The 25,619-nt window shown below is 37.7% G+C and overlaps 1 protein-coding gene across 2 annotated transcripts in view; it reads right to left on the bottom strand.

Moving 5' to 3' along the window:
• MARCH6_1 (E3 ubiquitin-protein ligase march6) overlaps positions 1-2,901 on the bottom strand; it is a 46,898-nt gene extending 43,997 nt beyond the window's left edge. For both annotated transcript variants that reach the window (XM_051210436.1, XM_051210437.1), the window contains exon 1: positions 2,724-2,901. In XM_051210436.1, the coding sequence (XP_051070430.1) occupies positions 2,724-2,757 (34 nt within the window). In that variant the 5' untranslated portion in view covers positions 2,758-2,901. The remainder of the gene's footprint in view (positions 1-2,723) is intronic.
• Positions 2,902-25,619: the final 22,718 nt, after the last annotated feature.

Genomic DNA, 25,619 nt, shown 5'->3' with positions numbered 1-25,619 from the left:
CTACGTTGTTACCGACTGACTGACTATTTAAGTACTGTCTATACAACGTTTTACATCAATTCATTAGGTGTATGAGGATTTACCATCATTTTACGAGTGCTCAAATGTAAGTTCGGATGTTAATAAAAACCAGAACTTCGCATTAGTTACAACACCTTCCGACAAAAAGAAGCGGATGTCAGCAACGAGTGACATTGAACAACTAAATACATAGGAGATGCGAAACAGGATGGTCAAAAAACGGAGACAAGGAAACCGAATAAGTTTGGGTCATATCATGGAGGATTGTCAAATACTGAATTTTAGCATTTCTTGAGCCTAGTCGTGAAAAAGTTACTTCCTTACACTGTTCAGAATGACAGTTGGAGAGAATCTTTACTCAGTATGCTTGCGCTCTGGCTTTTTGGAATCAACATACATCTAACCAGTGTTGGAGTACAAGGTAGAAGAGTAACACTGGACCTACTTTAATCAGTTCTGATTCATCTGATGGATTAACTATATTTCACTAGTTAAAATACTTTTACCAACCCGAACGTTGCTGATTATGATTTTATCGAACAAAATGTTTCTAAAACAAAGTTGAATGACCAAGGCGATTTAATGTCATTGAAATTTAATGGTCGATTCTAGTAAACGCGAGGTAGAAAAAACACTTTCCAGTGCTACATTTTGTCTAAATAGTCACAGAAACCGGAACATGTGGTTTTATCAAAAGTAAACTGTACGTTAGATTCAACAGGCTCCCACGAGTCTGACGTGAAAAGACTAGTTTTTAAGCAGTAACTGGTCGCTAGATTAGACTGTTACTACTGATTATAATACAAACCCAGTACTATGACTCCGCGGACAATCAGAAACAGCTTGCACACTTTCCACTTGATTAGAGACGAAACTGGTATAAACGATATAGCAGCAACGGTAAAAGACGGGAGAAGTATGCTATAAAGACATAGAGGCGGTATGAAAAAATATGGGATAATGAAACTTATATTAAAGCAAAACACAATAGGAAGGGTGTGAAATATGGCTTATTTATATTCATTTGACTTAAGCATTTATTAACAGATGTCCACAACTCTTACTTGCACACGTGGCGTTTAGACGAAAAAAGAAACTTTTCGGATCTGAAATAAAGCAGGAAGGGGTAGACTAACGCGGTTCTAATAGTAAATGAGTCAAGCTATTTCATACCGCATCGACACCCGAACTAATGGTAGGGAGTGAAGTAGTTGAGTGTGTCGACCGCTTCACTTATCTTGGAAGTCTCATCAGCCCTTGTGGTCTGGCGTGTGACGAAATCTCAGCACGGATACAGAAGGCTCGATTAGCTTTTGCCAACTTGCGTCATTTATGGCGTAGGCGAGATATCCGTCTATCAACCAAAGGACGTGTTTACTGCGCAGCAGTTTGTTCCGTTCTTCTTTATGGCAGTGAAACATGGCCGTTAAGAGTAGAGGATATTCGTAGGTTACTAGTATTTGATCATAGGTGTCTTCGAAACATTGCTCATATATCATGGGACCATCGAGTAAGTAACACAGTTGTTAGGAAACGGGTACTAGGTAAGGATGGCAAATCAATTGATGAAGTAGTGAAACTTCATCAGTTGAGATGGCTTGGACACGTGTTACGTATGCCCAACCACCGACTGCCCCGACGTGCTATGTTCAGTGGTATAGGAGTAGGTTGGAAGAAAGCTAGGGGCGGCCAAACCAAAACATGGCACAAGTCCATGAAGTCACTGACAAGTGAACTGAGTCATGTTGGTAGGTGTAGACTACATGGTTGGGGACCGCGAGATTACAGCAACCGTTGGTTAGAGACCCTGAATGACATGGCTCAAAATCGTTTGCAATGGCGCAGGTGCATCCACTCTCTGTGTTCTCCCAAATTCTAATCTTCTGAATTCTTTATGTCCCTTTTTTTTCCTCTTTCCAAATTTCTTTCACTGGATTATACTCTTTAAATAACATCTCCAAACCCTAATCTTCCCGATTACTGCTTATACTCTTGCTACCTCTACCACTACGGGATTTGAATCGACAAGTGCATCTCTGTGCTAATGTGGTGTGGCAACTCGAACTGATGTACGTACGTACGAAGTTCTACGTTGTTACTGACTGACTGACCACATCGTCGAATCTATCACCTGTGATGACCTGAACAGAAAGGTTTTTTGCAATGAGTTTTTACCATAACTTTTCACTAAAACTTATGAGCGAACTGAACATTTTTTGTGCACATTTATGTATTTTAGAACAGGATAATTCTAAATGTTGTGTTAATCCATAACAGCTTTTAGCGATCGTCGTTGTGGTGAATTGTTAGGTGACAACGTGCACAATGAAGAACAATGAAAACAACATGTATTCAATGGATTATGACGAATAATTTGAGGTTGATTACTTTATACATGTGACGAAAAGTACAATTTAAAGATGTATTTACTGGGTGGATTTTAAAGGACACAAACAAATGAATCCACTCGACGAAGCTATTTTGGGGAGAAACTTATTGTATTTATGTCATTCTTTAAACAACTATCTCACTGATTACTAGTAGCAGTCTGTCTTTACTTTTTGACCACTTAGATAATCGACTCGAGGTCTATGAGAAAACTGTGTGGGTAGTTCACGGAATGCAGTAAAAGGGACACTCATTTACCATCTTGATACATAATAAACGATATAAAGTTAAAACGTAGCACAGCTTATACCTACCCGGGTTCACCTTATCATTAGAATTGCCCGTCATCTATGAGAGGCAAACTGGCTCACCCGCCTTTCACCACTGTTTATCTAATCCAATTTTCAATATCGTCATTTCAGACCAACGTTATTCATTGCCATATTTGCTTAAGTGCTCTACTGTTACTTGACAATGACATGTTATTGAAAGATTTTTGGTCTCATGCGGTCTTAATCCTAGTTAAACTTACTGATACGACTTAAAAACAACTCATTGCAACTCAGCAGCCGCTAAAGGTTTTCGAGCGTTGTGATCACTTCGTCAAGGATTCAAATGCTTTGACGAGGAGATGTTACGAATTTCTATATCAAACTTGTGTAAAGCACACCTAGAATTCTGTGTTTAAACAGTCACTTCATATCTTGTTAATGATGCACGCTAGAGTGCGTTTGACGTTGTAGCGGTAAATAAATCCCCAAAATAAATTGCTCTGTAAGTTTTCAATATTGGATGCTGACCAGATTAGTTTTAGTGGACTCACCTAGCTGAAGGCGCTCGGTCATGCATCTGCACCAGATCACGAGTGGGAACGCCGTGCTCAACATTTACGGCAATCGCTAGCCAGATTAGATCAGACGATTCTCGATATATTGATATCATATCAAATATATCTTCCAATCTCTTCGATTCTGTCTTTTGATTTCTCTTGGTGGGTACGAGTTATATTAGAAGGTGTTACTGGTTAAACCGTTGTCAAACACTGAAAACCTGTGCCATCTTCAACGTATAAGAACAATGTTAGTAAAGAATCGTTCCAAAATCCCTTACAATGAGCGCCTAAAACGCCTGACTTTTTCCCCTTATCGTATCGTAGGATGCAAGGTGACCTCATATCAGCATTATGTATCTTTAATAACGATTTGGGTGTTAATGTAACTTATCTTTTTGCTCCTTTCAGAACCTATCATCTTCAAGACCATAACAAGAAGGTTTAGAAACCACTATTTCGTAAACTCGGAGTGAAGCCCCTTTTTTCTCACCGAGTAGTAAATTATAAAACACTATCCGAACAAGTGGTACCAACCTCATTAGTGAACATTTTAAGAATCTGATGCTTCATCAAGAAACAACCTACAAGGACTACTATAAGTCTGTAGACCTAGTACTCTTGTTACTCGAGACTGAAGACCAAAGAAGAAACTTAATTTTTTCACTCATTACTGATATTTACTCCAGTAACTAGTTCGTGCAATGTCAGTCCTCAGTAATACTTCCATTAGGTTAGTTATTCTGCGTGAATTTCTAAAGCAAATATTTGTAGTGAGCAACTCAGTCAGTTGTCTGGAAGTATCGCGTGAGTAAATCGCGTGATGAATGGCGTATATGTTCTAAGCCCATTTAGTTTCCAACCAACTAGAAATACCCAATTAAAGGCACTGATCCAAATAGTCAGTCAATTATTTTAAATCAAAGGTCTTTCCCATCTTACCGTGTTGCCAATGTTGTTTTAAGATCCATTTTGAATATTTTGTGTGTGAAAATCCCTCCATGTATACACTCGCAGTTTGTTCCTATTGGTTCCTTTAGTTGTACATTTTGTTAGTATTCTTGATTTCATTTGAGTTGGTAATACTTGTATTTTATCGTAGTTTCTATTTTTCTTACGCCTTCACTAGGTCTCCGTGTTTCTTCCTGAACTGCACTTATGTTGTTTTACTTGATACTTAGTCTTGGCGGCAACCATATTGGTTTGTTCCCCTTTTTGATTGTGTCGCTTGTATTGACTGGAATTGTGCATTTTTGGTTGTAAATTGAGGCACTCTTCCAGAACTGGAAACACTCTGTGTTATAAAGCGACCAAATATTGTCTTTTGAACGAATCTGTGTGTGCTCTATTCAGACAGGGTAGAACAGCATTTATTTGCTGCGATTGGTAATTTTCTCGCATCCTTTATAAACTTCCTTATTTACTGTAATTTGGGTTTGACTAATTGAACAATTATTGGTTGGATAACTGAGTAGTCATATTTGTTTAGGTAACAATGCAAATTTTAATTTGCAATGAATTTTTGAACCGTCATTTTACCCAATCACTTTGTTTTGGTTTCAACCGGGCGAGGGCACGTACCTGACCCACCTAGACAGCTATTCTTCCGTCCAAACCTTAGTTTGGATCTTACAGTTCTAAAAAAATATGACCACTTAGCTATCCAAACAATAATTGATCTTACAACTACATGGAATCACACAGTGCGTGTAACACAATGATCGCCGCTTCAGTGAATGGTTATGAATAGGTACATATCAAGAAGAGGAAACTTCTAAATGTTGCTAAAAGAAGATGCTCCCACAAACAGTTGCCGAGAAATTGATTGCAGTAACAAGTCAGATGCCTTTCATTGAGGCAAGCAGATTGAGAGCTCGGAACCCAAAACATTTTATGAACATAACATTGAGTTAAAAATCTGCCACTAAACTAGATAATGCCTGGGGATATCCCTGGAGTCACCTTGCCAAAGTTTTAAAGACTAGGTAGCTTGATGAACTCGAAACAGAAAGAAACCAAACTTCTGAAAGTTGAATTTAAATTTTCGATGAAAGGGACGTAATACTACAGAATGGACATAAACTTGACGGGTCAGGAATTTTCGTCCGTAAAGACTTGCCGATCCTAGCCAGGACCTTAAAATTTTAAATTTTCAGGTGACGAGACTTCGACAAAAAATGGTGCGTAAGCAGCTTCCGGTGCAACATGAATTTACCTAAATGATCATCGGATCCGTTACACAAGTGCATAGAGCTTGCTCAGGAAAGGGTCGTGGCCACATGTACAAGCCGATTGTGATCGCGGTGACGGAAATTTGGCTGTAGACAATAGCAAACTTGGATTTGAAAGTTTCCCGTTAATAGGAGACGACAGAATCCAGGGAAGTAAAAAAGGGAGAGTAGCCCCATTTGTTAGAAATACTATACCATTTACCGTTATTAATAACAAATCTCATGAAAGTGAGAGAAGCGAATTAGACAGTTGCCACCTAAAACACAAATGACAAGAGCTGCTGATTAATTCATATCTACCACAGTCCAAACACTGTAGTGAATAACGTCTTGCTAAATGGTTTCAGTACGTATTCATCAAATGGTCGATGTTTAATCCTGGGAAATTTTAATTCAACTACCGTAAACCGGGAAAATCTGGGAAATGAATTACCAGACTCACTTCGACATAAACTAGTAGAAACGGTTAATAATTGTGCCAAAAAACAACCTGTGAAAGAAGCACTTAGAGATGATATCAACAAGGAATCACTACTAATACAGCTCATATCGAACCACTAGGAAAATGAAGTCGCTAAACTCCATTATATGCCACCTCTAGGTAAAAGTTACCACATAGTCCTAGTCTCTGTTCTACGTATGGTTTTCGATAACAAGGACCTATCAGCTCATGCTAGATCAAAAGTTTATAAAGCAGATATGTAAGATATTATACACTCATTATTCTCGTCAGATTGATCAGTAGAACGAGTCTTTCATTGAAACAGCTTCGTATGTATTCAGAAATCTGTACACAAAAACGTCAATGCACAGCACATCTCTTGGACTAAACCAAGGAGTTCAAGAAACTCCCCACTGTGAATCAATAAAGATTTTCTTGTCAGTCTCTGTAAGAAGAGAAGAACATGAGAAAGATTTAGGTTAATGGGCACTGACAAGACAAAATCTCACTACCGAGAAGCTAGAAATATTATTCGGAAGTTGTTTGAGGAGCACGACGAATACCGAATTCTTTCGGGAAAACAGATTATTCGTGCCCCACCGATTTACTGTTAGCCCGTAAAAATTGGTGGACTCCTAACGACCAAACGTTACCTATAGATTTACTCTACCTTGACGTCAGAAAGGTTTTCGACAACGTACCACACAACTAGCTGTTACATAAGTTAAGTAATATCGGGATTGGTGTCAGTTAATCAATGTGGATAAAATATTTCCTAGTTGGGCGTCAACAGAGAGGACGGATGAACTTAAATTTGTCTATTTGAGAAACTGTTCCTGTCAGAGTGCCTCAGGATACAGTTATCGGGTCAGCATTATTTCTCCCGTACGTAGATGACCGTCATAGTCTTATATGATGGTCGACTTTGTTATATGTTGACGATGTCAAGATGTGTGAAGCGACAAATACTAAAAGTGATAGTTTAGCGATTCAAAATGGTCCCGAGTAATTATCTGAATGGTGTAAAATTTATAAATGCTTCCAAGTGCATTATGATGTATATTAGTTATCACTGTACAGATATATACACAGTGAATAACACTGAGCATCCTGTTGTGGAGACACACAGTGACTTAGGAGTCATCATCAGTCAATACATAAAACTACTGTTGTTGTAATCTTGGTGAAATTCACACCAACTTTCCAACATTTTTGATCATATAATTCGTTCTTTTCTCAGCAATAACTTCAAACCAGTGGGTATTAACTGGCCACTGATTTACTAATTAAAGTCATACTTAGATAACTGGCTCATTAGTGTCGATATAGTCTGTTCTATTTTTTGGGCTTCTGTGTGTTGTGGTGAGAACTTTCCTTTTGTCATATTCAGTCAAGTTCTCTCTTTGGAATCTATCTTCTGAAACACTTCATTTTGCTGATATCTTAAAGCCTTGGAGAGAATTTCACGGTAGACAGAAAAACTTGTACATCAAGGGGTTCTGACATGCCTTAAAATGTAGGCAGACAACAATAGATTCGTACTGACTACGTATGATGAATTTATCTCAGCTTCTGAAGAAAAAGATCAAACCCACCTTTCGGGTTTTCTGGAAAAAATACATCAGTCCTTCTAACCGATTCGCTTCCAACATTGAACGTTTTCAGGCCTGTGTGCTCGTAGTAAAGAATATGTGTTTATATACTGTTAACATCTGAAATGTGGTCTATTTTCTTACAAAAGACGATTTACAGTCAGATCCCGTGACGTCGCTAACCTCCATTATATGCCACCTCTAGGTAAAAGTTACCACATAGTCCTAGTCTCTGTTCTACGTATGGTTTTCGATAACAAGGACCTATCAGCTCATGCTAGATCAAAAGTTTATAAAGCAGATATGTAAGATATTATACACTCATTATTCTCGTCAGATTGATCAGCAGAACGAGTCTTTCATTGAAACAGCTTCGTATGTATTCAGAAATCTGTACACAAAAACGTCAATGCACAGCACATCTCTTGGACTAAACCAAGGAGTTCAAGAAACTCCCCACTGTGAATCAATAAAGATTTTCTTGTCAGTCTCTGTAAGAAGAGAAGAACATGAGAAAGATTTAGGTTAATGGGCACTGACAAGACAAAATCTCACTACCGAGAAGCTAGAAATATTATTCGGAAGTTGTTTGAGGAGCACGACGAATACCGAATTCTTTCGGGAAAACAGATTATTCGTGCCCCACCGATTTACTGTTAGCCCGTAAAAATTGGTGGACTCCTAACGACCAAACGTTACCTATAGATTTACTCTACCTTGACGTCAGAAAGGTTTTCGACAACGTACCACACAACTAGCTGTTACATAAGTTAAGTAATATCGGGATTGGTGTCAGTTAATCAATGTGGATAAAATATTTCCTAGTTGGGCGTCAACAGAGAGGACGGATGAACTTAAATTTGTCTATTTGAGAAACTGTTCCTGGCAGAGTGCCTCAGGATACAGTTATCGGGTCAGCATTATTTCTCCCGTACGTAGATGACCGTCATAGTCTTATATGATGGTCGACTTTGTTATATGTTGACGATGTCAAGATGTGTGAAGCGACAAATACTAAAAGTGATAGTTTAGCGATTCAAAATGGTCCCGAGTAATTATCTGAATGGTGTAAAATTTATAAATGCTTCCAAGTGCATTATGATGTATATTAGTTATCACTGTACAGATATATACACAGTGAATAACACTGAGCATCCTGTTGTGGAGACACACAGTGACTTAGGAGTCATCATCAGTCAATACATAAAACTACTGTTGTTGTAATCTTGGTGAAATTCACACCAACTTTCCAACATTTTTGATCATATAATTCGTTCTTTTCTCAGCAATAACTTCAAACCAGTGGGTATTAACTGGCCACTGATTTACTAATTAAAGTCATACTTAGATAACTGGCTCATTAGTGTCGATATAGTCTGTTCTATTTTTGGGCTTCTGTGTGTTGTGGTGAGAACTTTCCTTTTGTCATATTCAATAAAGTTCTCTCTTTGGAATCTATCTTCTGAAACACTTCATTTTGCTGATATCTTAAAGCCTTGGAGAGAATTTCACGGTAGACAGAAAAAACTTGTACATCAAGGGGGTTCTGACATGCCTTAAAATGTAGGCAGACAACAATAGATTCGTACTGACTACGTATGATGAATTTATCTCAGCTTCTGAAGAAAAGATCAAACCCACCTTTCGGGTTTTCTGGAAAAAATACATCAGTCCTTCTAACCGATTCGCTTCCAACATTGAAAGTTTTCAGGCCTGTGTGCTCGTAGTAAAGAATATGTGTTTATATACTGTTAACATCTGAAATGTGGTCTATTTTCTTACAAAAGACGATTTACAGTCAGATCCCGTGACGTCGCTAACCTCCATTATATGCCACCTCTAGGTAAAAGTTACCACATAGTCCTAGTCTCTGTTCTACGTATGGTTTTCGATAACAAGGACCTATCAGCTCATGCTAGATCAAAAGTTTATAAAGCAGATATGTAAGATATTATACACTCATTATTCTCGTCAGATTGATCAGCAGAACGAGTCTTTCATTGAAACAGCTTCGTATGTATTCAGAAATCTGTACACAAAAACGTCAATGCACAGCACATCTCTTGGACTAAACCAAGGAGTTCAAGAAACTCCCACTGTGAATCAATAAAGATTTTCTTGTCAGTCTCTGTAAGAAGAGAAGAACATGAGAAAGATTTAGGTTAATGGGCACTGACAAGACAAAATCTCACTACCGAGAAGCTAGAAATATTATTCGGAAGTTGTTTGAGGAGCACGACGAATACCGAATTCTTTCGGGAAAACAGATTATTCGTGCCCCACCGATTTACTGTTAGCCCGTAAAAATTGGTGGACTCCTAACGACCAAACGTTACCTATAGATTTACTCTACCTTGACGTCAGAAAGGTTTTCGACAACGTACCACACAACTAGCTGTTACATAAGTTAAGTAATATCGGGATTGGTGTCAGTTAATCAATGTGGATAAAATATTTCCTAGTTGGGCGTCAACAGAGAGGACGGATGAACTTAAATTTGTCTATTTGAGAAACTGTTCCTGTCAGAGTGCCTCAGGATACAGTTATCGGGTCAGCATTATTTCTCCCGTACGTAGATGACCGTCATAGTCTTATATGATGGTCGACTTTGTTATATGTTGACGATGTCAAGATGTGTGAAGCGACAAATACTAAAAGTGATAGTTTAGCGATTCAAAATGGTCCCGAGTAATTATCTGAATGGTGTAAAATTTATAAATGCTTCCAAGTGCATTATGATGTATATTAGTTATCACTGTACAGATATATACACAGTGAATAACACTGAGCATCCTGTTGTGGAGACACACAGTGACTTAGGAGTCATCATCAGTCAATACATAAAACTACTGTTGTTGTAATCTTGGTGAAATTCACACCAACTTTCCAACATTTTTGATCATATAATTCGTTCTTTTCTCAGCAATAACTTCAAACCAGTGGGTATTAACTGGCCACTGATTTACTAATTAAAGTCATACTTAGATAACTGGCTCATTAGTGTCGATATAGTCTGTTCTATTTTTTGGGCTTCTGTGTGTTGTGGTGAGAACTTTCCTTTTGTCATATTCAATAAAGTTCTCTCTTTGGAATCTATCTTCTGAAACACTTCATTTTGCTGATATCTTAAAGCCTTGGAGAGAATTTCACGGTAGACAGAAAAAACTTGTACATCAAGGGGGTTCTGACATGCCTTAAAATGTAGGCAGACAACAATAGATTCGTACTGACTACGTATGATGAATTTATCTCAGCTTCTGAAGAAAAAGATCAAACCCACCTTTCGGGTTTTCTGGAAAAAATACATCAGTCCTTCTAACCGATTCGCTTCCAACATTGAAAGTTTTCAGGCCTGTGTGCTCGTAGTGAAGAATATGTGTTTATATACTGTTAACATCTGAAATGTGGTCTATTTTCTTACAAAAGACGATTTACAGTCAGATCCCGTGACGTCGCTAACCTCCATTATATGCCACCTCTAGGTAAAAGTTACCACATAGTCCTAGTCTCTGTTCTACGTATGGTTTTCGATAACAAGGACCTATCAGCTCATGCTAGATCAAAAGTTTATAAAGCAGATATGTAAGATATTATACACTCATTATTCTCGTCAGATTGATCAGTAGAACGAGTCTTTCATTGAAACAGCTTCGTATGTATTCAGAAATCTGTACACAAAAACGTCAATGCACAGCACATCTCTTGGACTAAACCAAGGAGTTCAAGAAACTCCCCACTGTGAATCAATAAAGATTTTCTTGTCAGTCTCTGTAAGAAGAGAAGAACATGAGAAAGATTTAGGTTAATGGGAACTGACAAGACAAAATCTCACTACCGAGAAGCTAGAAATATTATTCGGAAGTTGTTTGAGGAGCACGACGAATACCGAATTCTTTCGGGAAAACAGATTATTCGTGCCCCACCGATTTACTGTTAGCCCGTAAAAATTGGTGGACTCCTAACGACCAAACGTTACCTATAGATTTACTCTACCTTGACGTCAGAAAGGTTTTCGACAACGTACCACACAACTAGCTGTTACATAAGTTAAGTAATATCGGGATTGGTGTCAGTTAATCAATGTGGATAAAATATTTCCTAGTTGGGCGTCAACAGAGAGGACGGATGAACTTAAATTTGTCTATTTGAGAAACTGTTCCTGTCAGAGTGCCTCAGGATACAGTTATCGGGTCAGCATTATTTCTCCCGTACGTAGATGACCGTCATAGTCTTATATGATGGTCGACTTTGTTATATGTTGACGATGTCAAGATGTGTGAAGCGACAAATACTAAAAGTGATAGTTTAGCGATTCAAAATGGTCCCGAGTAATTATCTGAATGGTGTAAAATTTATAAATGCTTCCAAGTGCATTATGATGTATATTAGTTATCACTGTACAGATATATACACAGTGAATAACACTGAGCATCCTGTTGTGGAGACACACAGTGACTTAGGAGTCATCATCAGTCAATACATAAAACTACTGTTGTTGTAATCTTGGTGAAATTCACACCAACTTTCCAACATTTTTGATCATATAATTCGTTCTTTTCTCAGCAATAACTTCAAACCAGTGGGTATTAACTGGCCACTGATTTACTAATTAAAGTCATACTTAGATAACTGGCTCATTAGTGTCGATATAGTCTGTTCTATTTTTTGGGCTTCTGTGTGTTGTGGTGAGAACTTTCCTTTTGTCATATTCAATAAAGTTCTCTCTTTGGAATCTATCTTCTGAAACACTTCATTTTGCTGATATCTTAAAGCCTTGGAGAGAATTTCACGGTAGACAGAAAAACTTGTACATCAAGGGGGTTCTGACATGCCTTAAAATGTAGGCAGACAACAATAGATTCGTACTGACTACGTATGATGAATTTATCTCAGCTTCTGAAGAAAAAGATCAAACCCACCTTTCGGGTTTTCTGGAAAAAATACATCAGTCCTTCTAACCGATTCGCTTCCAACATTGAAAGTTTTCAGGCCTGTGTGCTCGTAGTAAAGAATATGTGTTTATATACTGTTAACATCTGAAATGTGGTCTATTTTCTTACAAAAGACGATTTACAGTCAGATCCCGTGACGTCGCTAACCTCCATTATATGCCACCTCTAGGTAAAAGTTACCACATAGTCCTAGTCTCTGTTCTACGTATGGTTTTCGATAACAAGGACCTATCAGCTCATGCTAGATCAAAAGTTTATAAAGCAGATATGTAAGATATTATACACTCATTATTCTCGTCAGATTGATCAGTAGAACGAGTCTTTCATTGAAACAGCTTCGTATGTATTCAGAAATCTGTACACAAAAACGTCAATGCACAGCACATCTCTTGGACTAAACCAAGGAGTTCAAGAAACTCCCCACTGTGAATCAATAAAGATTTTCTTGTCAGTCTCTGTAAGAAGAGAAGAACATGAGAAAGATTTAGGTTAATGGGAACTGACAAGACAAAATCTCACTACCGAGAAGCTAGAAATATTATTCGGAAGTTGTTTGAGGAGCACGACGAATACCGAATTCTTTCGGGAAAACAGATTATTCGTGCCCCACCGATTTACTGTTAGCCCGTAAAAATTGGTGGACTCCTAACGACCAAACGTTACCTATAGATTTACTCTACCTTGACGTCAGAAAGGTTTTCGACAACGTACCACACAACTAGCTGTTACATAAGTTAAGTAATATCGGGATTGGTGTCAGTTAATCAATGTGGATAAAATATTTCCTAGTTGGGCGTCAACAGAGAGGACGGATGAACTTAAATTTGTCTATTTGAGAAACTGTTCCTGTCAGAGTGCCTCAGGATACAGTTATCGGGTCAGCATTATTTCTCCCGTACGTAGATGACCGTCATAGTCTTATATGATGGTCGACTTTGTTATATGTTGACGATGTCAAGATGTGTGAAGCGACAAATACTAAAAGTGATAGTTTAGTGATTCAAAATGGTCCCGAGTAATTATCTGAATGGTGTAAAATTTATAAATGCTTCCAAGTGCATTATGATGTATATTAGTTATCACTGTACAGATATATACACAGTGAATAACACTGAGCATCCTGTTGTGGAGACACACAGTGACTTAGGAGTCATCATCAGTCAATACATAAAACTACTGTTGTTGTAATCTTGGTGAAATTCACACCAACTTTCCAACATTTTTGATCATATAATTCGTTCTTTTCTCAGCAATAACTTCAAACCAGTGGGTATTAACTGGCCACTGATTTACTAATTAAAGTCATACTTAGATAACTGGCTCATTAGTGTCGATATAGTCTGTTCTATTTTTTGGGCTTCTGTGTGTTGTGGTGAGAACTTTCCTTTTGTCATATTCAATAAAGTTCTCTCTTTGGAATCTATCTTCTGAAACACTTCATTTTGCTGATATCTTAAAGCCTTGGAGAGAATTTCACGGTAGACAGAAAAAACTTGTACATCAAGGGGTTCTGACATGCCTTAAAATGTAGGCAGACAACAATAGATTCGTACTGACTACGTATGATGAATTTATCTCAGCTTCTGAAGAAAAAGATCAAACCCACCTTTCGGGTTTTCTGGAAAAAATACATCAGTCCTTCTAACCGATTCGCTTCCAACATTGAAAGTTTTCAGGCCTGTGTGCTCGTAGTAAAGAATATGTGTTTATATACTGTTAACATCTGAAATGTGGTCTATTTTCTTACAAAAGACGATTTACAGTCAGATCCCGTGACGTCGCTAACCTCCATTATATGCCACCTCTAGGTAAAAGTTACCACATAGTCCTAGTCTCTGTTCTACGTATGGTTTTCGATAACAAGGACCTATCAGCTCATGCTAGATCAAAAGTTTATAAAGCAGATATGTAAGATATTATACACTCATTATTCTCGTCAGATTGATCAGTAGAACGAGTCTTTCATTGAAACAGCTTCGTATGTATTCAGAAATCTGTACACAAAAACGTCAATGCACAGCACATCTCTTGGACTAAACCAAGGAGTTCAAGAAACTCCCCACTGTGAATCAATAAAGATTTTCTTGTCAGTCTCTGTAAGAAGAGAAGAACATGAGAAAGATTTAGGTTAATGGGAACTGACAAGACAAAATCTCACTACCGAGAAGCTAGAAATATTATTCGGAAGTTGTTTGAGGAGCACGACGAATACCGAATTCTTTCGGGAAAACAGATTATTCGTGCCCCACCGATTTACTGTTAGCCCGTAAAAATTGGTGGACTCCTAACGACCAAACGTTACCTATAGATTTACTCTACCTTGACGTCAGAAAGGTTTTCGACAACGTACCACACAACTAGCTGTTACATAAGTTAAGTAATATCGGGATTGGTGTCAGTTAATCAATGTGGATAAAATATTTCCTAGTTGGGCGTCAACAGAGAGGACGGATGAACTTAAATTTGTCTATTTGAGAAACTGTTCCTGTCAGAGTGCCTCAGGATACAGTTATCGGGTCAGCATTATTTCTCCCGTACGTAGATGACCGTCATAGTCTTATATGATGGTCGACTTTGTTATATGTTGACGATGTCAAGATGTGTGAAGCGACAAATACTAAAAGTGATAGTTTAGCGATTCAAAATGGTCCCGAGTAATTATCTGAATGGTGTAAAATTTATAAATGCTTCCAAGTGCATTATGATGTATATTAGTTATCACTGTACAGATATATACACAGTGAATAACACTGAGCATCCTGTTGTGGAGACACACAGTGACTTAGGAGTCATCATCAGTCAATACATAAAACTACTGTTGTTGTAATCTTGGTGAAATTCACACCAACTTTCCAACATTTTTGATCATATAATTCGTTCTTTTCTCAGCAATAACTTCAAACCAGTGGGTATTAACTGGCCACTGATTTACTAATTAAAGTCATACTTAGATAACTGGCTCATTAGTGTCGATATAGTCTGTTCTATTTTTTGGGCTTCTGTGTGTTGTGGTGAGAACTTTCCTTTTGTCATATTCAATAAAGTTCTCTCTTTGGAATCTATCTTCTGAAACACTTCATTTTGCTGATATCTTAAAGCCTTGGAGAGAATTTCACGGTAGACAGAAAAACTTGTACATCAAGGGGGTTCTGACATGCCTTAAAATGTAGGCAGACAACAATAGATTCGTACTGACTACGTATGATGAATTTATCTCAGCTTCTGAAGAAAAAGATCAAACCCACCTTTCGGGTTTTCTGGAAAAAATACATCAGTCCTTCTAACCGATTCGCTTCCAACATTGAAAGTTTTCAGGCCTGTGTGCTCGTAGTAAAGAATATGTGTTTATATACTGTTAACATCTGAAATGTGGTCTATTTTCTTACAAAAGACGATTTACAGTCAGATCCCGTGACGTCGCTAACCTCCATTATATGCCACCTCTAGGTAAAAGTTACCACATAGTCCTAGTCTCTGTTCTACGTATGGTTTTCGATAACAAGGACCTATCAGCTCATGCTAGATCAAAAGTTTATAAAGCAGATATGTAAGATATTATACACTCATTATTCTCGTCAGATTGATCAGTAGAACGAGTCTTTCATTGAAACAGCTTCGTATGTATTCAGAAATCTGTACACAAAAACGTCAATGCACAGCACATCTCTTGGACTAAACTAAGGAGTTCAAGAAACTCCCCACTGTGAATCAATAAAGATTTTCTTGTCAGTCTCTGTAAGAAGAGAAGAACATGAGAAAGATTTAGGTTAATGGGAACTGACAAGACAAAATCTCACTACCGAGAAGCTAGAAATATTATTCGGAAGTTGTTTGAGGAGCACGACGAATACCGAATTCTTTCGGGAAAACAGATTATTCGTGCCCCACCGATTTACTGTTAGCCCGTAAAAATTGGTGGACTCCTAACGACCAAACGTTACCTATAGATTTACTCTACCTTGACGTCAGAAAGGTTTTCGACAACGTACCACACAACTAGCTGTTACATAAGTTAAGTAATATCGGGATTGGTGTCAGTTAATCAATGTGGATAAAATATTTCCTAGTTGGGCGTCAACAGAGAGGACGGATGAACTTAAATTTGTCTATTTGAGAAACTGTTCCTGTCAGAGTGCCTCAGGATACAGTTATCGGGTCAGCATTATTTCTCCCGTACGTAGATGACCGTCATAGTCTTATATGATGGTCGACTTTGTTATATGTTGACGATGTCAAGATGTGTGAAGCGACAAATACTAAAAGTGATAGTTTAGCGATTCAAAATGGTCCCGAGTAATTATCTGAATGGTGTAAAATTTATAAATGCTTCCAAGTGCATTATGATGTATATTAGTTATCACTGTACAGATATATACACAGTGAATAACACTGAGCATCCTGTTGTGGAGACACACAGTGACTTAGGAGTCATCATCAGTCAATACATAAAACTACTGTTGTTGTAATCTTGGTGAAATTCACACCAACTTTCCAACATTTTTGATCATATAATTCGTTCTTTTCTCAGCAATAACTTCAAACCAGTGGGTATTAACTGGCCACTGATTTACTAATTAAAGTCATACTTAGATAACTGGCTCATTAGTGTCGATATAGTCTGTTCTATTTTTTGGGCTTCTGTGTGTTGTGGTGAGAACTTTCCTTTTGTCATATTCAATAAAGTTCTCTCTTTGGAATCTATCTTCTGAAACACTTCATTTTGCTGATATCTTAAAGCCTTGGAGAGAATTTCACGGTAGACAGAAAAAACTTGTACATCAAGGGGGTTCTGACATGCCTTAAAATGTAGGCAGACAACAATAGATTCGTACTGACTACGTATGATGAATTTATCTCAGCTTCTGAAGAAAAAGATCAAACCCACCTTTCGGGTTTTCTGGAAAAAATACATCAGTCCTTCTAACCGATTCGCTTCCAACATTGAAAGTTTTCAGGCCTGTGTGCTCGTAGTAAAGAATATGTGTTTATATACTGTTAACATCTGAAATGTGGTCTATTTTCTTACAAAAGACGATTTACAGTCAGATCCCGTGACGTCGCTAACCTCCATTATATGCCACCTCTAGGTAAAAGTTACCACATAGTCCTAGTCTCTGTTCTACGTATGGTTTTCGATAACAAGGACCTATCAGCTCATGCTAGATCAAAAGTTTATAAAGCAGATATGTAAGATATTATACACTCATTATTCTCGTCAGATTGATCAGTAGAACGAGTCTTTCATTGAAACAGCTTCGTATGTATTCAGAAATCTGTACACAAAAACGTCAATGCACAGCACATCTCTTGGACTAAACCAAGGAGTTCAAGAAACTCCCCACTGTGAATCAATAAAGATTTTCTTGTCAGTCTCTGTAAGAAGAGAAGAACATGAGAAAGATTTAGGTTAATGGGAACTGACAAGACAAAATCTCACTACCGAGAAGCTAGAAATATTATTCGGAAGTTGTTTGAGGAGCACGACGAATACCGAATTCTTTCGGGAAAACAGATTATTCGTGCCCCACCGATTTACTGTTAGCCCGTAAAAATTGGTGGACTCCTAACGACCAAACGTTACCTATAGATTTACTCTACCTTGACGTCAGAAAGGTTTTCGACAACGTACCACACAACTAGCTGTTACATAAGTTAAGTAATATCGGGATTGGTGTCAGTTAATCAATGTGGATAAAATATTTCCTAGTTGGGCGTCAACAGAGAGGACGGATGAACTTAAATTTGTCTATTTGAGAAACTGTTCCTGTCAGAGTGCCTCAGGATACAGTTATCGGGTCAGCATTATTTCTCCCGTACGTAGATGACCGTCATAGTCTTATATGATGGTCGACTTTGTTATATGTTGACGATGTCAAGATGTGTGAAGCGACAAATACTAAAAGTGATAGTTTAGCGATTCAAAATGGTCCCGAGTAATTATCTGAATGGTGTAAAATTTATAAATGCTTCCAAGTGCATTATGATGTATATTAGTTATCACTGTACAGATATATACACAGTGAATAACACTGAGCATCCTGTTGTGGAGACACACAGTGACTTAGGAGTCATCATCAGTCAATACATAAAACTACTGTTGTTGTAATCTTGGTGAAATTCACACCAACTTTCCAACATTTTTGATCATATAATTCGTTCTTTTCTCAGCAATAACTTCAAACCAGTGGGTATTAACTGGCCACTGATTTACTAATTAAAGTCATACTTAGATAACTGGCTCATTAGTGTCGATATAGTCTGTTCTATTTTTTGGGCTTCTGTGTGTTGTGGTGAGAACTTTCCTTTTGTCATATTCAATAAAGTTCTCTCTTTGGAATCTATCTTCTGAAACACTTCATTTTGCTGATATCTTAAAGCCTTGGAGAGAATTTCACGGTAGACAGAAAAACTTGTACATCAAGGGGGTTCTGACATGCCTTAAAATGTAGGCAGACAACAATAGATTCGTACTGACTACGTATGATGAATTTATCTCAGCTTCTGAAGAAAAAGATCAAACCCACCTTTCGGGTTTTCTGGAAAAAATACATCAGTCCTTCTAACCGATTCGCTTCCAACATTGAACGTTTTCAGGCCTGTGTGCTCGTAGTAAAGAATATGTGTTTATATACTGTTAACATCTGAAATGTGGTCTATTTTCTTACAAAAGACGATTTACAGTCAGATCCCGTGACGTCGCTAACCTCCATTATATGCCACCTCTAGGTAAAAGTTACCACATAGTCCTAGTCTCTGTTCTACGTATGGTTTTCGATAACAAGGACCTATCAGCTCATGCTAGATCAAAAGTTTATAAAGCAGATATGTAAGATATTATACACTCATTATTCTCGTCAGATTGATCAGTAGAACGAGTCTTTCATTGAAACAGCTTCGTATGTATTCAGAAATCTGTACACAAAAACGTCAATGCACAGCACATCTCTTGGACTAAACCAAGGAGTTCAAGAAACTCCCCACTGTGAATCAATAAAGATTTTCTTGTCAGTCTCTGTAAGAAGAGAAGAACATGAGAAAGATTTAGGTTAATGGGAACTGACAAGACAAAATCTCACTACCGAGAAGCTAGAAATATTATTCGGAAGTTGTTTGAGGAGCACGACGAATACCGAATTCTTTCGGGAAAACAGATTATTCGTGCCCCACCGATTTACTGTTAGCCCGTAAAAATTGGTGGACTCCTAACGACCAAACGTTACCTATAGATTTACTCTACCTTGACGTCAGAAAGGTTTTCGACAACGTACCACACAACTAGCTGTTACATAAGTTAAGTAATATCGGGATTGGTGTCAGTTAATCAATGTGGATAAAATATTTCCTAGTTGGGCGTCAACAGAGAGGACGGATGAACTTAAATTTGTCTATTTGAGAAACTGTTCCTGTCAGAGTGCCTCAGGATACAGTTATCGGGTCAGCATTATTTCTCCCGTACGTAGATGACCGTCATAGTCTTATATGATGGTCGACTTTGTTATATGTTGACGATGTCAAGATGTGTGAAGCGACAAATACTAAAAGTGATAGTTTAGCGATTCAAAATGGTCCCGAGTAATTATCTGAATGGTGTAAAATTTATAAATGCTTCCAAGTGCATTATGATGTATATTAGTTATCACTGTACAGATATATACACAGTGAATAACACTGAGCATCCTGTTGTGGAGACACACAGTGACTTAGGAGTCATCATCAGTCAATACATAAAACTACTGTTGTTGTAATCTTGGTGAAATTCACACCAACTTTCCAACATTTTTGATCATATAATTCGTTCTTTTCTCAGCAATAACTTCAAACCAGTGGGTATTAACTGGCCACTGATTTACTAATTAAAGTCATACTTAGATAACTGGCTCATTAGTGTCGATATAGTCTGTTCTATTTTTTGGGCTTCTGTGTGTTGTGGTGAGAACTTTCCTTTTGTCATATTCAATAAAGTTCTCTCTTTGGAATCTATCTTCTGAAACACTTCATTTTGCTGATATCTTAAAGCCTTGGAGAGAATTTCACGGTAGACAGAAAAAACTTGTACATCAAGGGGGTTCTGACATGCCTTAAAATGTAGGCAGACAACAATAGATTCGTACTGACTACGTATGATGAATTTATCTCAGCTTCTGAAGAAAAAGATCAAACCCACCTTTCGGGTTTTCTGGAAAAAATACATCAGTCCTTCTAACCGATTCGCTTCCAACATTGAACGTTTTCAGGCCTGTGTGCTCGTAGTAAAGAATATGTGTTTATATACTGTTAACATCTGAAATGTGGTCTATTTTCTTACAAAAGACGATTTACAGTCAGATCCCGTGACGTCGCTAACCTCCATTATATGCCACCTCTAGGTAAAAGTTACCACATAGTCCTAGTCTCTGTTCTACGTATGGTTTTCGATAACAAGGACCTATCAGCTCATGCTAGATCAAAAGTTTATAAAGCAGATATGTAAGATATTATACACTCATTATTCTCGTCAGATTGATCAGTAGAACGAGTCTTTCATTGAAACAGCTTCGTATGTATTCAGAAATCTGTACACAAAAACGTCAATGCACAGCACATCTCTTGGACTAAACCAAGGAGTTCAAGAAACTCCCCACTGTGAATCAATAAAGATTTTCTTGTCAGTCTCTGTAAGAAGAGAAGAACATGAGAAAGATTTAGGTTAATGGGAACTGACAAGACAAAATCTCACTACCGAGAAGCTAGAAATATTATTCGGAAGTTGTTTGAGGAGCACGACGAATACCGAATTCTTTCGGGAAAACAGATTATTCGTGCCCCACCGATTTACTGTTAGCCCGTAAAAATTGGTGGACTCCTAACGACCAAACGTTACCTATAGATTTACTCTACCTTGACGTCAGAAAGGTTTTCGACAACGTACCACACAACTAGCTGTTACATAAGTTAAGTAATATCGGGATTGGTGTCAGTTAATCAATGTGGATAAAATATTTCCTAGTTGGGCGTCAACAGAGAGGACGGATGAACTTAAATTTGTCTATTTGAGAAACTGTTCCTGTCAGAGTGCCTCAGGATACAGTTATCGGGTCAGCATTATTTCTCCCGTACGTAGATGACCGTCATAGTCTTATATGATGGTCGACTTTGTTATATGTTGACGATGTCAAGATGTGTGAAGCGACAAATACTAAAAGTGATAGTTTAGCGATTCAAAATGGTCCCGAGTAATTATCTGAATGGTGTAAAATTTATAAATGCTTCCAAGTGCATTATGATGTATATTAGTTATCACTGTACAGATATATACACAGTGAATAACACTGAGCATCCTGTTGTGGAGACACACAGTGACTTAGGAGTCATCATCAGTCAATACATAAAACTACTGTTGTTGTAATCTTGGTGAAATTCACACCAACTTTCCAACATTTTTGATCATATAATTCGTTCTTTTCTCAGCAATAACTTCAAACCAGTGGGTATTAACTGGCCACTGATTTACTAATTAAAGTCATACTTAGATAACTGGCTCATTAGTGTCGATATAGTCTGTTCTATTTTTGGGCTTCTGTGTGTTGTGGTGAGAACTTTCCTTTTGTCATATTCAATAAAGTTCTCTCTTTGGAATCTATCTTCTGAAACACTTCATTTTGCTGATATCTTAAAGCCTTGGAGAGAATTTCACGGTAGACAGAAAAAACTTGTACATCAAGGGGTTCTGACATGCCTTAAAATGTAGGCAGACAACAATAGATTCGTACTGACTACGTATGATGAATTTATCTCAGCTTCTGAAGAAAAAGATCAAACCCACCTTTCGGGTTTTCTGGAAAAAATACATCAGTCCTTCTAACCGATTCGCTTCCAACATTGAAAGTTTTCAGGCCTGTGTGCTCGTAGTAAAGAATATGTGTTTATATACTGTTAACATCTGAAATGTGGTCTATTTTCTTACAAAAGACGATTTACAGTCAGATCCCGTGACGTCGCTAACCTCCATTATATGCCACCTCTAGGTAAAAGTTACCACATAGTCCTAGTCTCTGTTCTACGTATGGTTTTCGATAACAAGGACCTATCAGCTCATGCTAGATCAAAAGTTTATAAAGCAGATATGTAAGATATTATACACTCATTATTCTCGTCAGATTGATCAGTAGAACGAGTCTTTCATTGAAACAGCTTCGTATGTATTCAGAAATCTGTACACAAAAACGTCAATGCACAGCACATCTCTTGGACTAAACCAAGGAGTTCAAGAAACTCCCCACTGTGAATCAATAAAGATTTTCTTGTCAGTCTCTGTAAGAAGAGAAGAACATGAGAAAGATTTAGGTTAATGGGAACTGACAAGACAAAATCTCACTACCGAGAAGCTAGAAATATTATTCGGAAGTTGTTTGAGGAGCACGACGAATACCGAATTCTTTCGGGAAAACAGATTATTCGTGCCCCACCGATTTACTGTTAGCCCGTAAAAATTGGTGGACTCCTAACGACCAAACGTTACCTATAGATTTACTCTACCTTGACGTCAGAAAGGTTTTCGACAACGTACCACACAACTAGCTGTTACATAAGTTAAGTAATATCGGGATTGGTGTCAGTTAATCAATGTGGATAAAATATTTCCTAGTTGGGCGTCAACAGAGAGGACGGATGAACTTAAATTTGTCTATTTGAGAAACTGTTCCTGTCAGAGTGCCTCAGGATACAGTTATCGGGTCAGCATTATTTCTCCCGTACGTAGATGACCGTCATAGTCTTATATGATGGTCGACTTTGTTATATGTTGACGATGTCAAGATGTGTGAAGCGACAAATACTAAAAGTGATAGTTTAGCGATTCAAAATGGTCCCGAGTAATTATCTGAATGGTGTAAAATTTATAAATGCTTCCAAGTGCATTATGATGTATATTAGTTATCACTGTACAGATATATACACAGTGAATAACACTGAGCATCCTGTTGTGGAGACACACAGTGACTTAGGAGTCATCATCAGTCAATACATAAAACTACTGTTGTTGTAATCTTGGTGAAATTCACACCAACTTTCCAACATTTTTGATCATATAATTCGTTCTTTTCTCAGCAATAACTTCAAACCAGTGGGTATTAACTGGCCACTGATTTACTAATTAAAGTCATACTTAGATAACTGGCTCATTAGTGTCGATATAGTCTGTTCTATTTTTTGGGCTTCTGTGTGTTGTGGTGAGAACTTTCCTTTTGTCATATTCAATAAAGTTCTCTCTTTGGAATCTATCTTCTGAAACACTTCATTTTGCTGATATCTTAAAGCCTTGGAGAGAATTTCACGGTAGACAGAAAAACTTGTACATCAAGGGGTTCTGACATGCCTTAAAATGTAGGCAGACAACAATAGATTCGTACTGACTACGTATGATGAATTTATCTCAGCTTCTGAAGAAAAAGATCAAACCCACCTTTCGGGTTTTCTGGAAAAAATACATCAGTCCTTCTAACCGATTCGCTTCCAACATTGAAAGTTTTCAGGCCTGTGTGCTCGTAGTAAAGAATATGTGTTTATATACTGTTAACATCTGAAATGTGGTCTATTTTCTTACAAAAGACGATTTACAGTCAGATCCCGTGACGTCGCTAACCTCCATTATATGCCACCTCTAGGTAAAAGTTACCACATAGTCCTAGTCTCTGTTCTACGTATGGTTTTCGATAACAAGGACCTATCAGCTCATGCTAGATCAAAAGTTTATAAAGCAGATATGTAAGATATTATACACTCATTATTCTCGTCAGATTGATCAGTAGAACGAGTCTTTCATTGAAACAGCTTCGTATGTATTCAGAAATCTGTACACAAAAACGTCAATGCACAGCACATCTCTTGGACTAAACCAAGGAGTTCAAGAAACTCCCCACTGTGAATCAATAAAGATTTTCTTGTCAGTCTCTGTAAGAAGAGAAGAACATGAGAAAGATTTAGGTTAATGGGAACTGACAAGACAAAATCTCACTACCGAGAAGCTAGAAATATTATTCGGAAGTTGTTTGAGGAGCACGACGAATACCGAATTCTTTCGGGAAAACAGATTATTCGTGCCCCACCGATTTACTGTTAGCCCGTAAAAATTGGTGGACTCCTAACGACCAAACGTTACCTATAGATTTACTCTACCTTGACGTCAGAAAGGTTTTCGACAACGTACCACACAACTAGCTGTTACATAAGTTAAGTAATATCGGGATTGGTGTCAGTTAATCAATGTGGATAAAATATTTCCTAGTTGGGCGTCAACAGAGAGGACGGATGAACTTAAATTTGTCTATTTGAGAAACTGTTCCTGTCAGAGTGCCTCAGGATACAGTTATCGGGTCAGCATTATTTCTCCCGTACGTAGATGACCGTCATAGTCTTATATGATGGTCGACTTTGTTATATGTTGACGATGTCAAGATGTGTGAAGCGACAAATACTAAAAGTGATAGTTTAGCGATTCAAAATGGTCCCGAGTAATTATCTGAATGGTGTAAAATTTATAAATGCTTCCAAGTGCATTATGATGTATATTAGTTATCACTGTACAGATATATACACAGTGAATAACACTGAGCATCCTGTTGTGGAGACACACAGTGACTTAGGAGTCATCATCAGTCAATACATAAAACTACTGTTGTTGTAATCTTGGTGAAATTCACACCAACTTTCCAACATTTTTGATCATATAATTCGTTCTTTTCTCAGCAATAACTTCAAACCAGTGGGTATTAACTGGCCACTGATTTACTAATTAAAGTCATACTTAGATAACTGGCTCATTAGTGTCGATATAGTCTGTTCTATTTTTTGGGCTTCTGTGTGTTGTGGTGAGAACTTTCCTTTTGTCATATTCAATAAAGTTCTCTCTTTGGAATCTATCTTCTGAAACACTTCATTTTGCTGATATCTTAAAGCCTTGGAGAGAATTTCACGGTAGACAGAAAAACTTGTACATCAAGGGGTTCTGACATGCCTTAAAATGTAGGCAGACAACAATAGATTCGTACTGACTACGTATGATGAATTTATCTCAGCTTCTGAAGAAAAAGATCAAACCCACCTTTCGGGTTTTCTGGAAAAAATACATCAGTCCTTCTAACCGATTCGCTTCCAACATTGAAAGTTTTCAGGCCTGTGTGCTCGTAG

This window comes from Schistosoma haematobium, chromosome ZW, assembly GCF_000699445.3.
Source record: "Schistosoma haematobium chromosome ZW, whole genome shotgun sequence".
Taxonomy (NCBI): domain Eukaryota; kingdom Metazoa; phylum Platyhelminthes; class Trematoda; order Strigeidida; family Schistosomatidae; genus Schistosoma; species Schistosoma haematobium.
The sequence above is the reverse complement of the archived record's forward strand: the minus strand, read 5'-3'. Positions and strand labels throughout refer to the sequence as shown.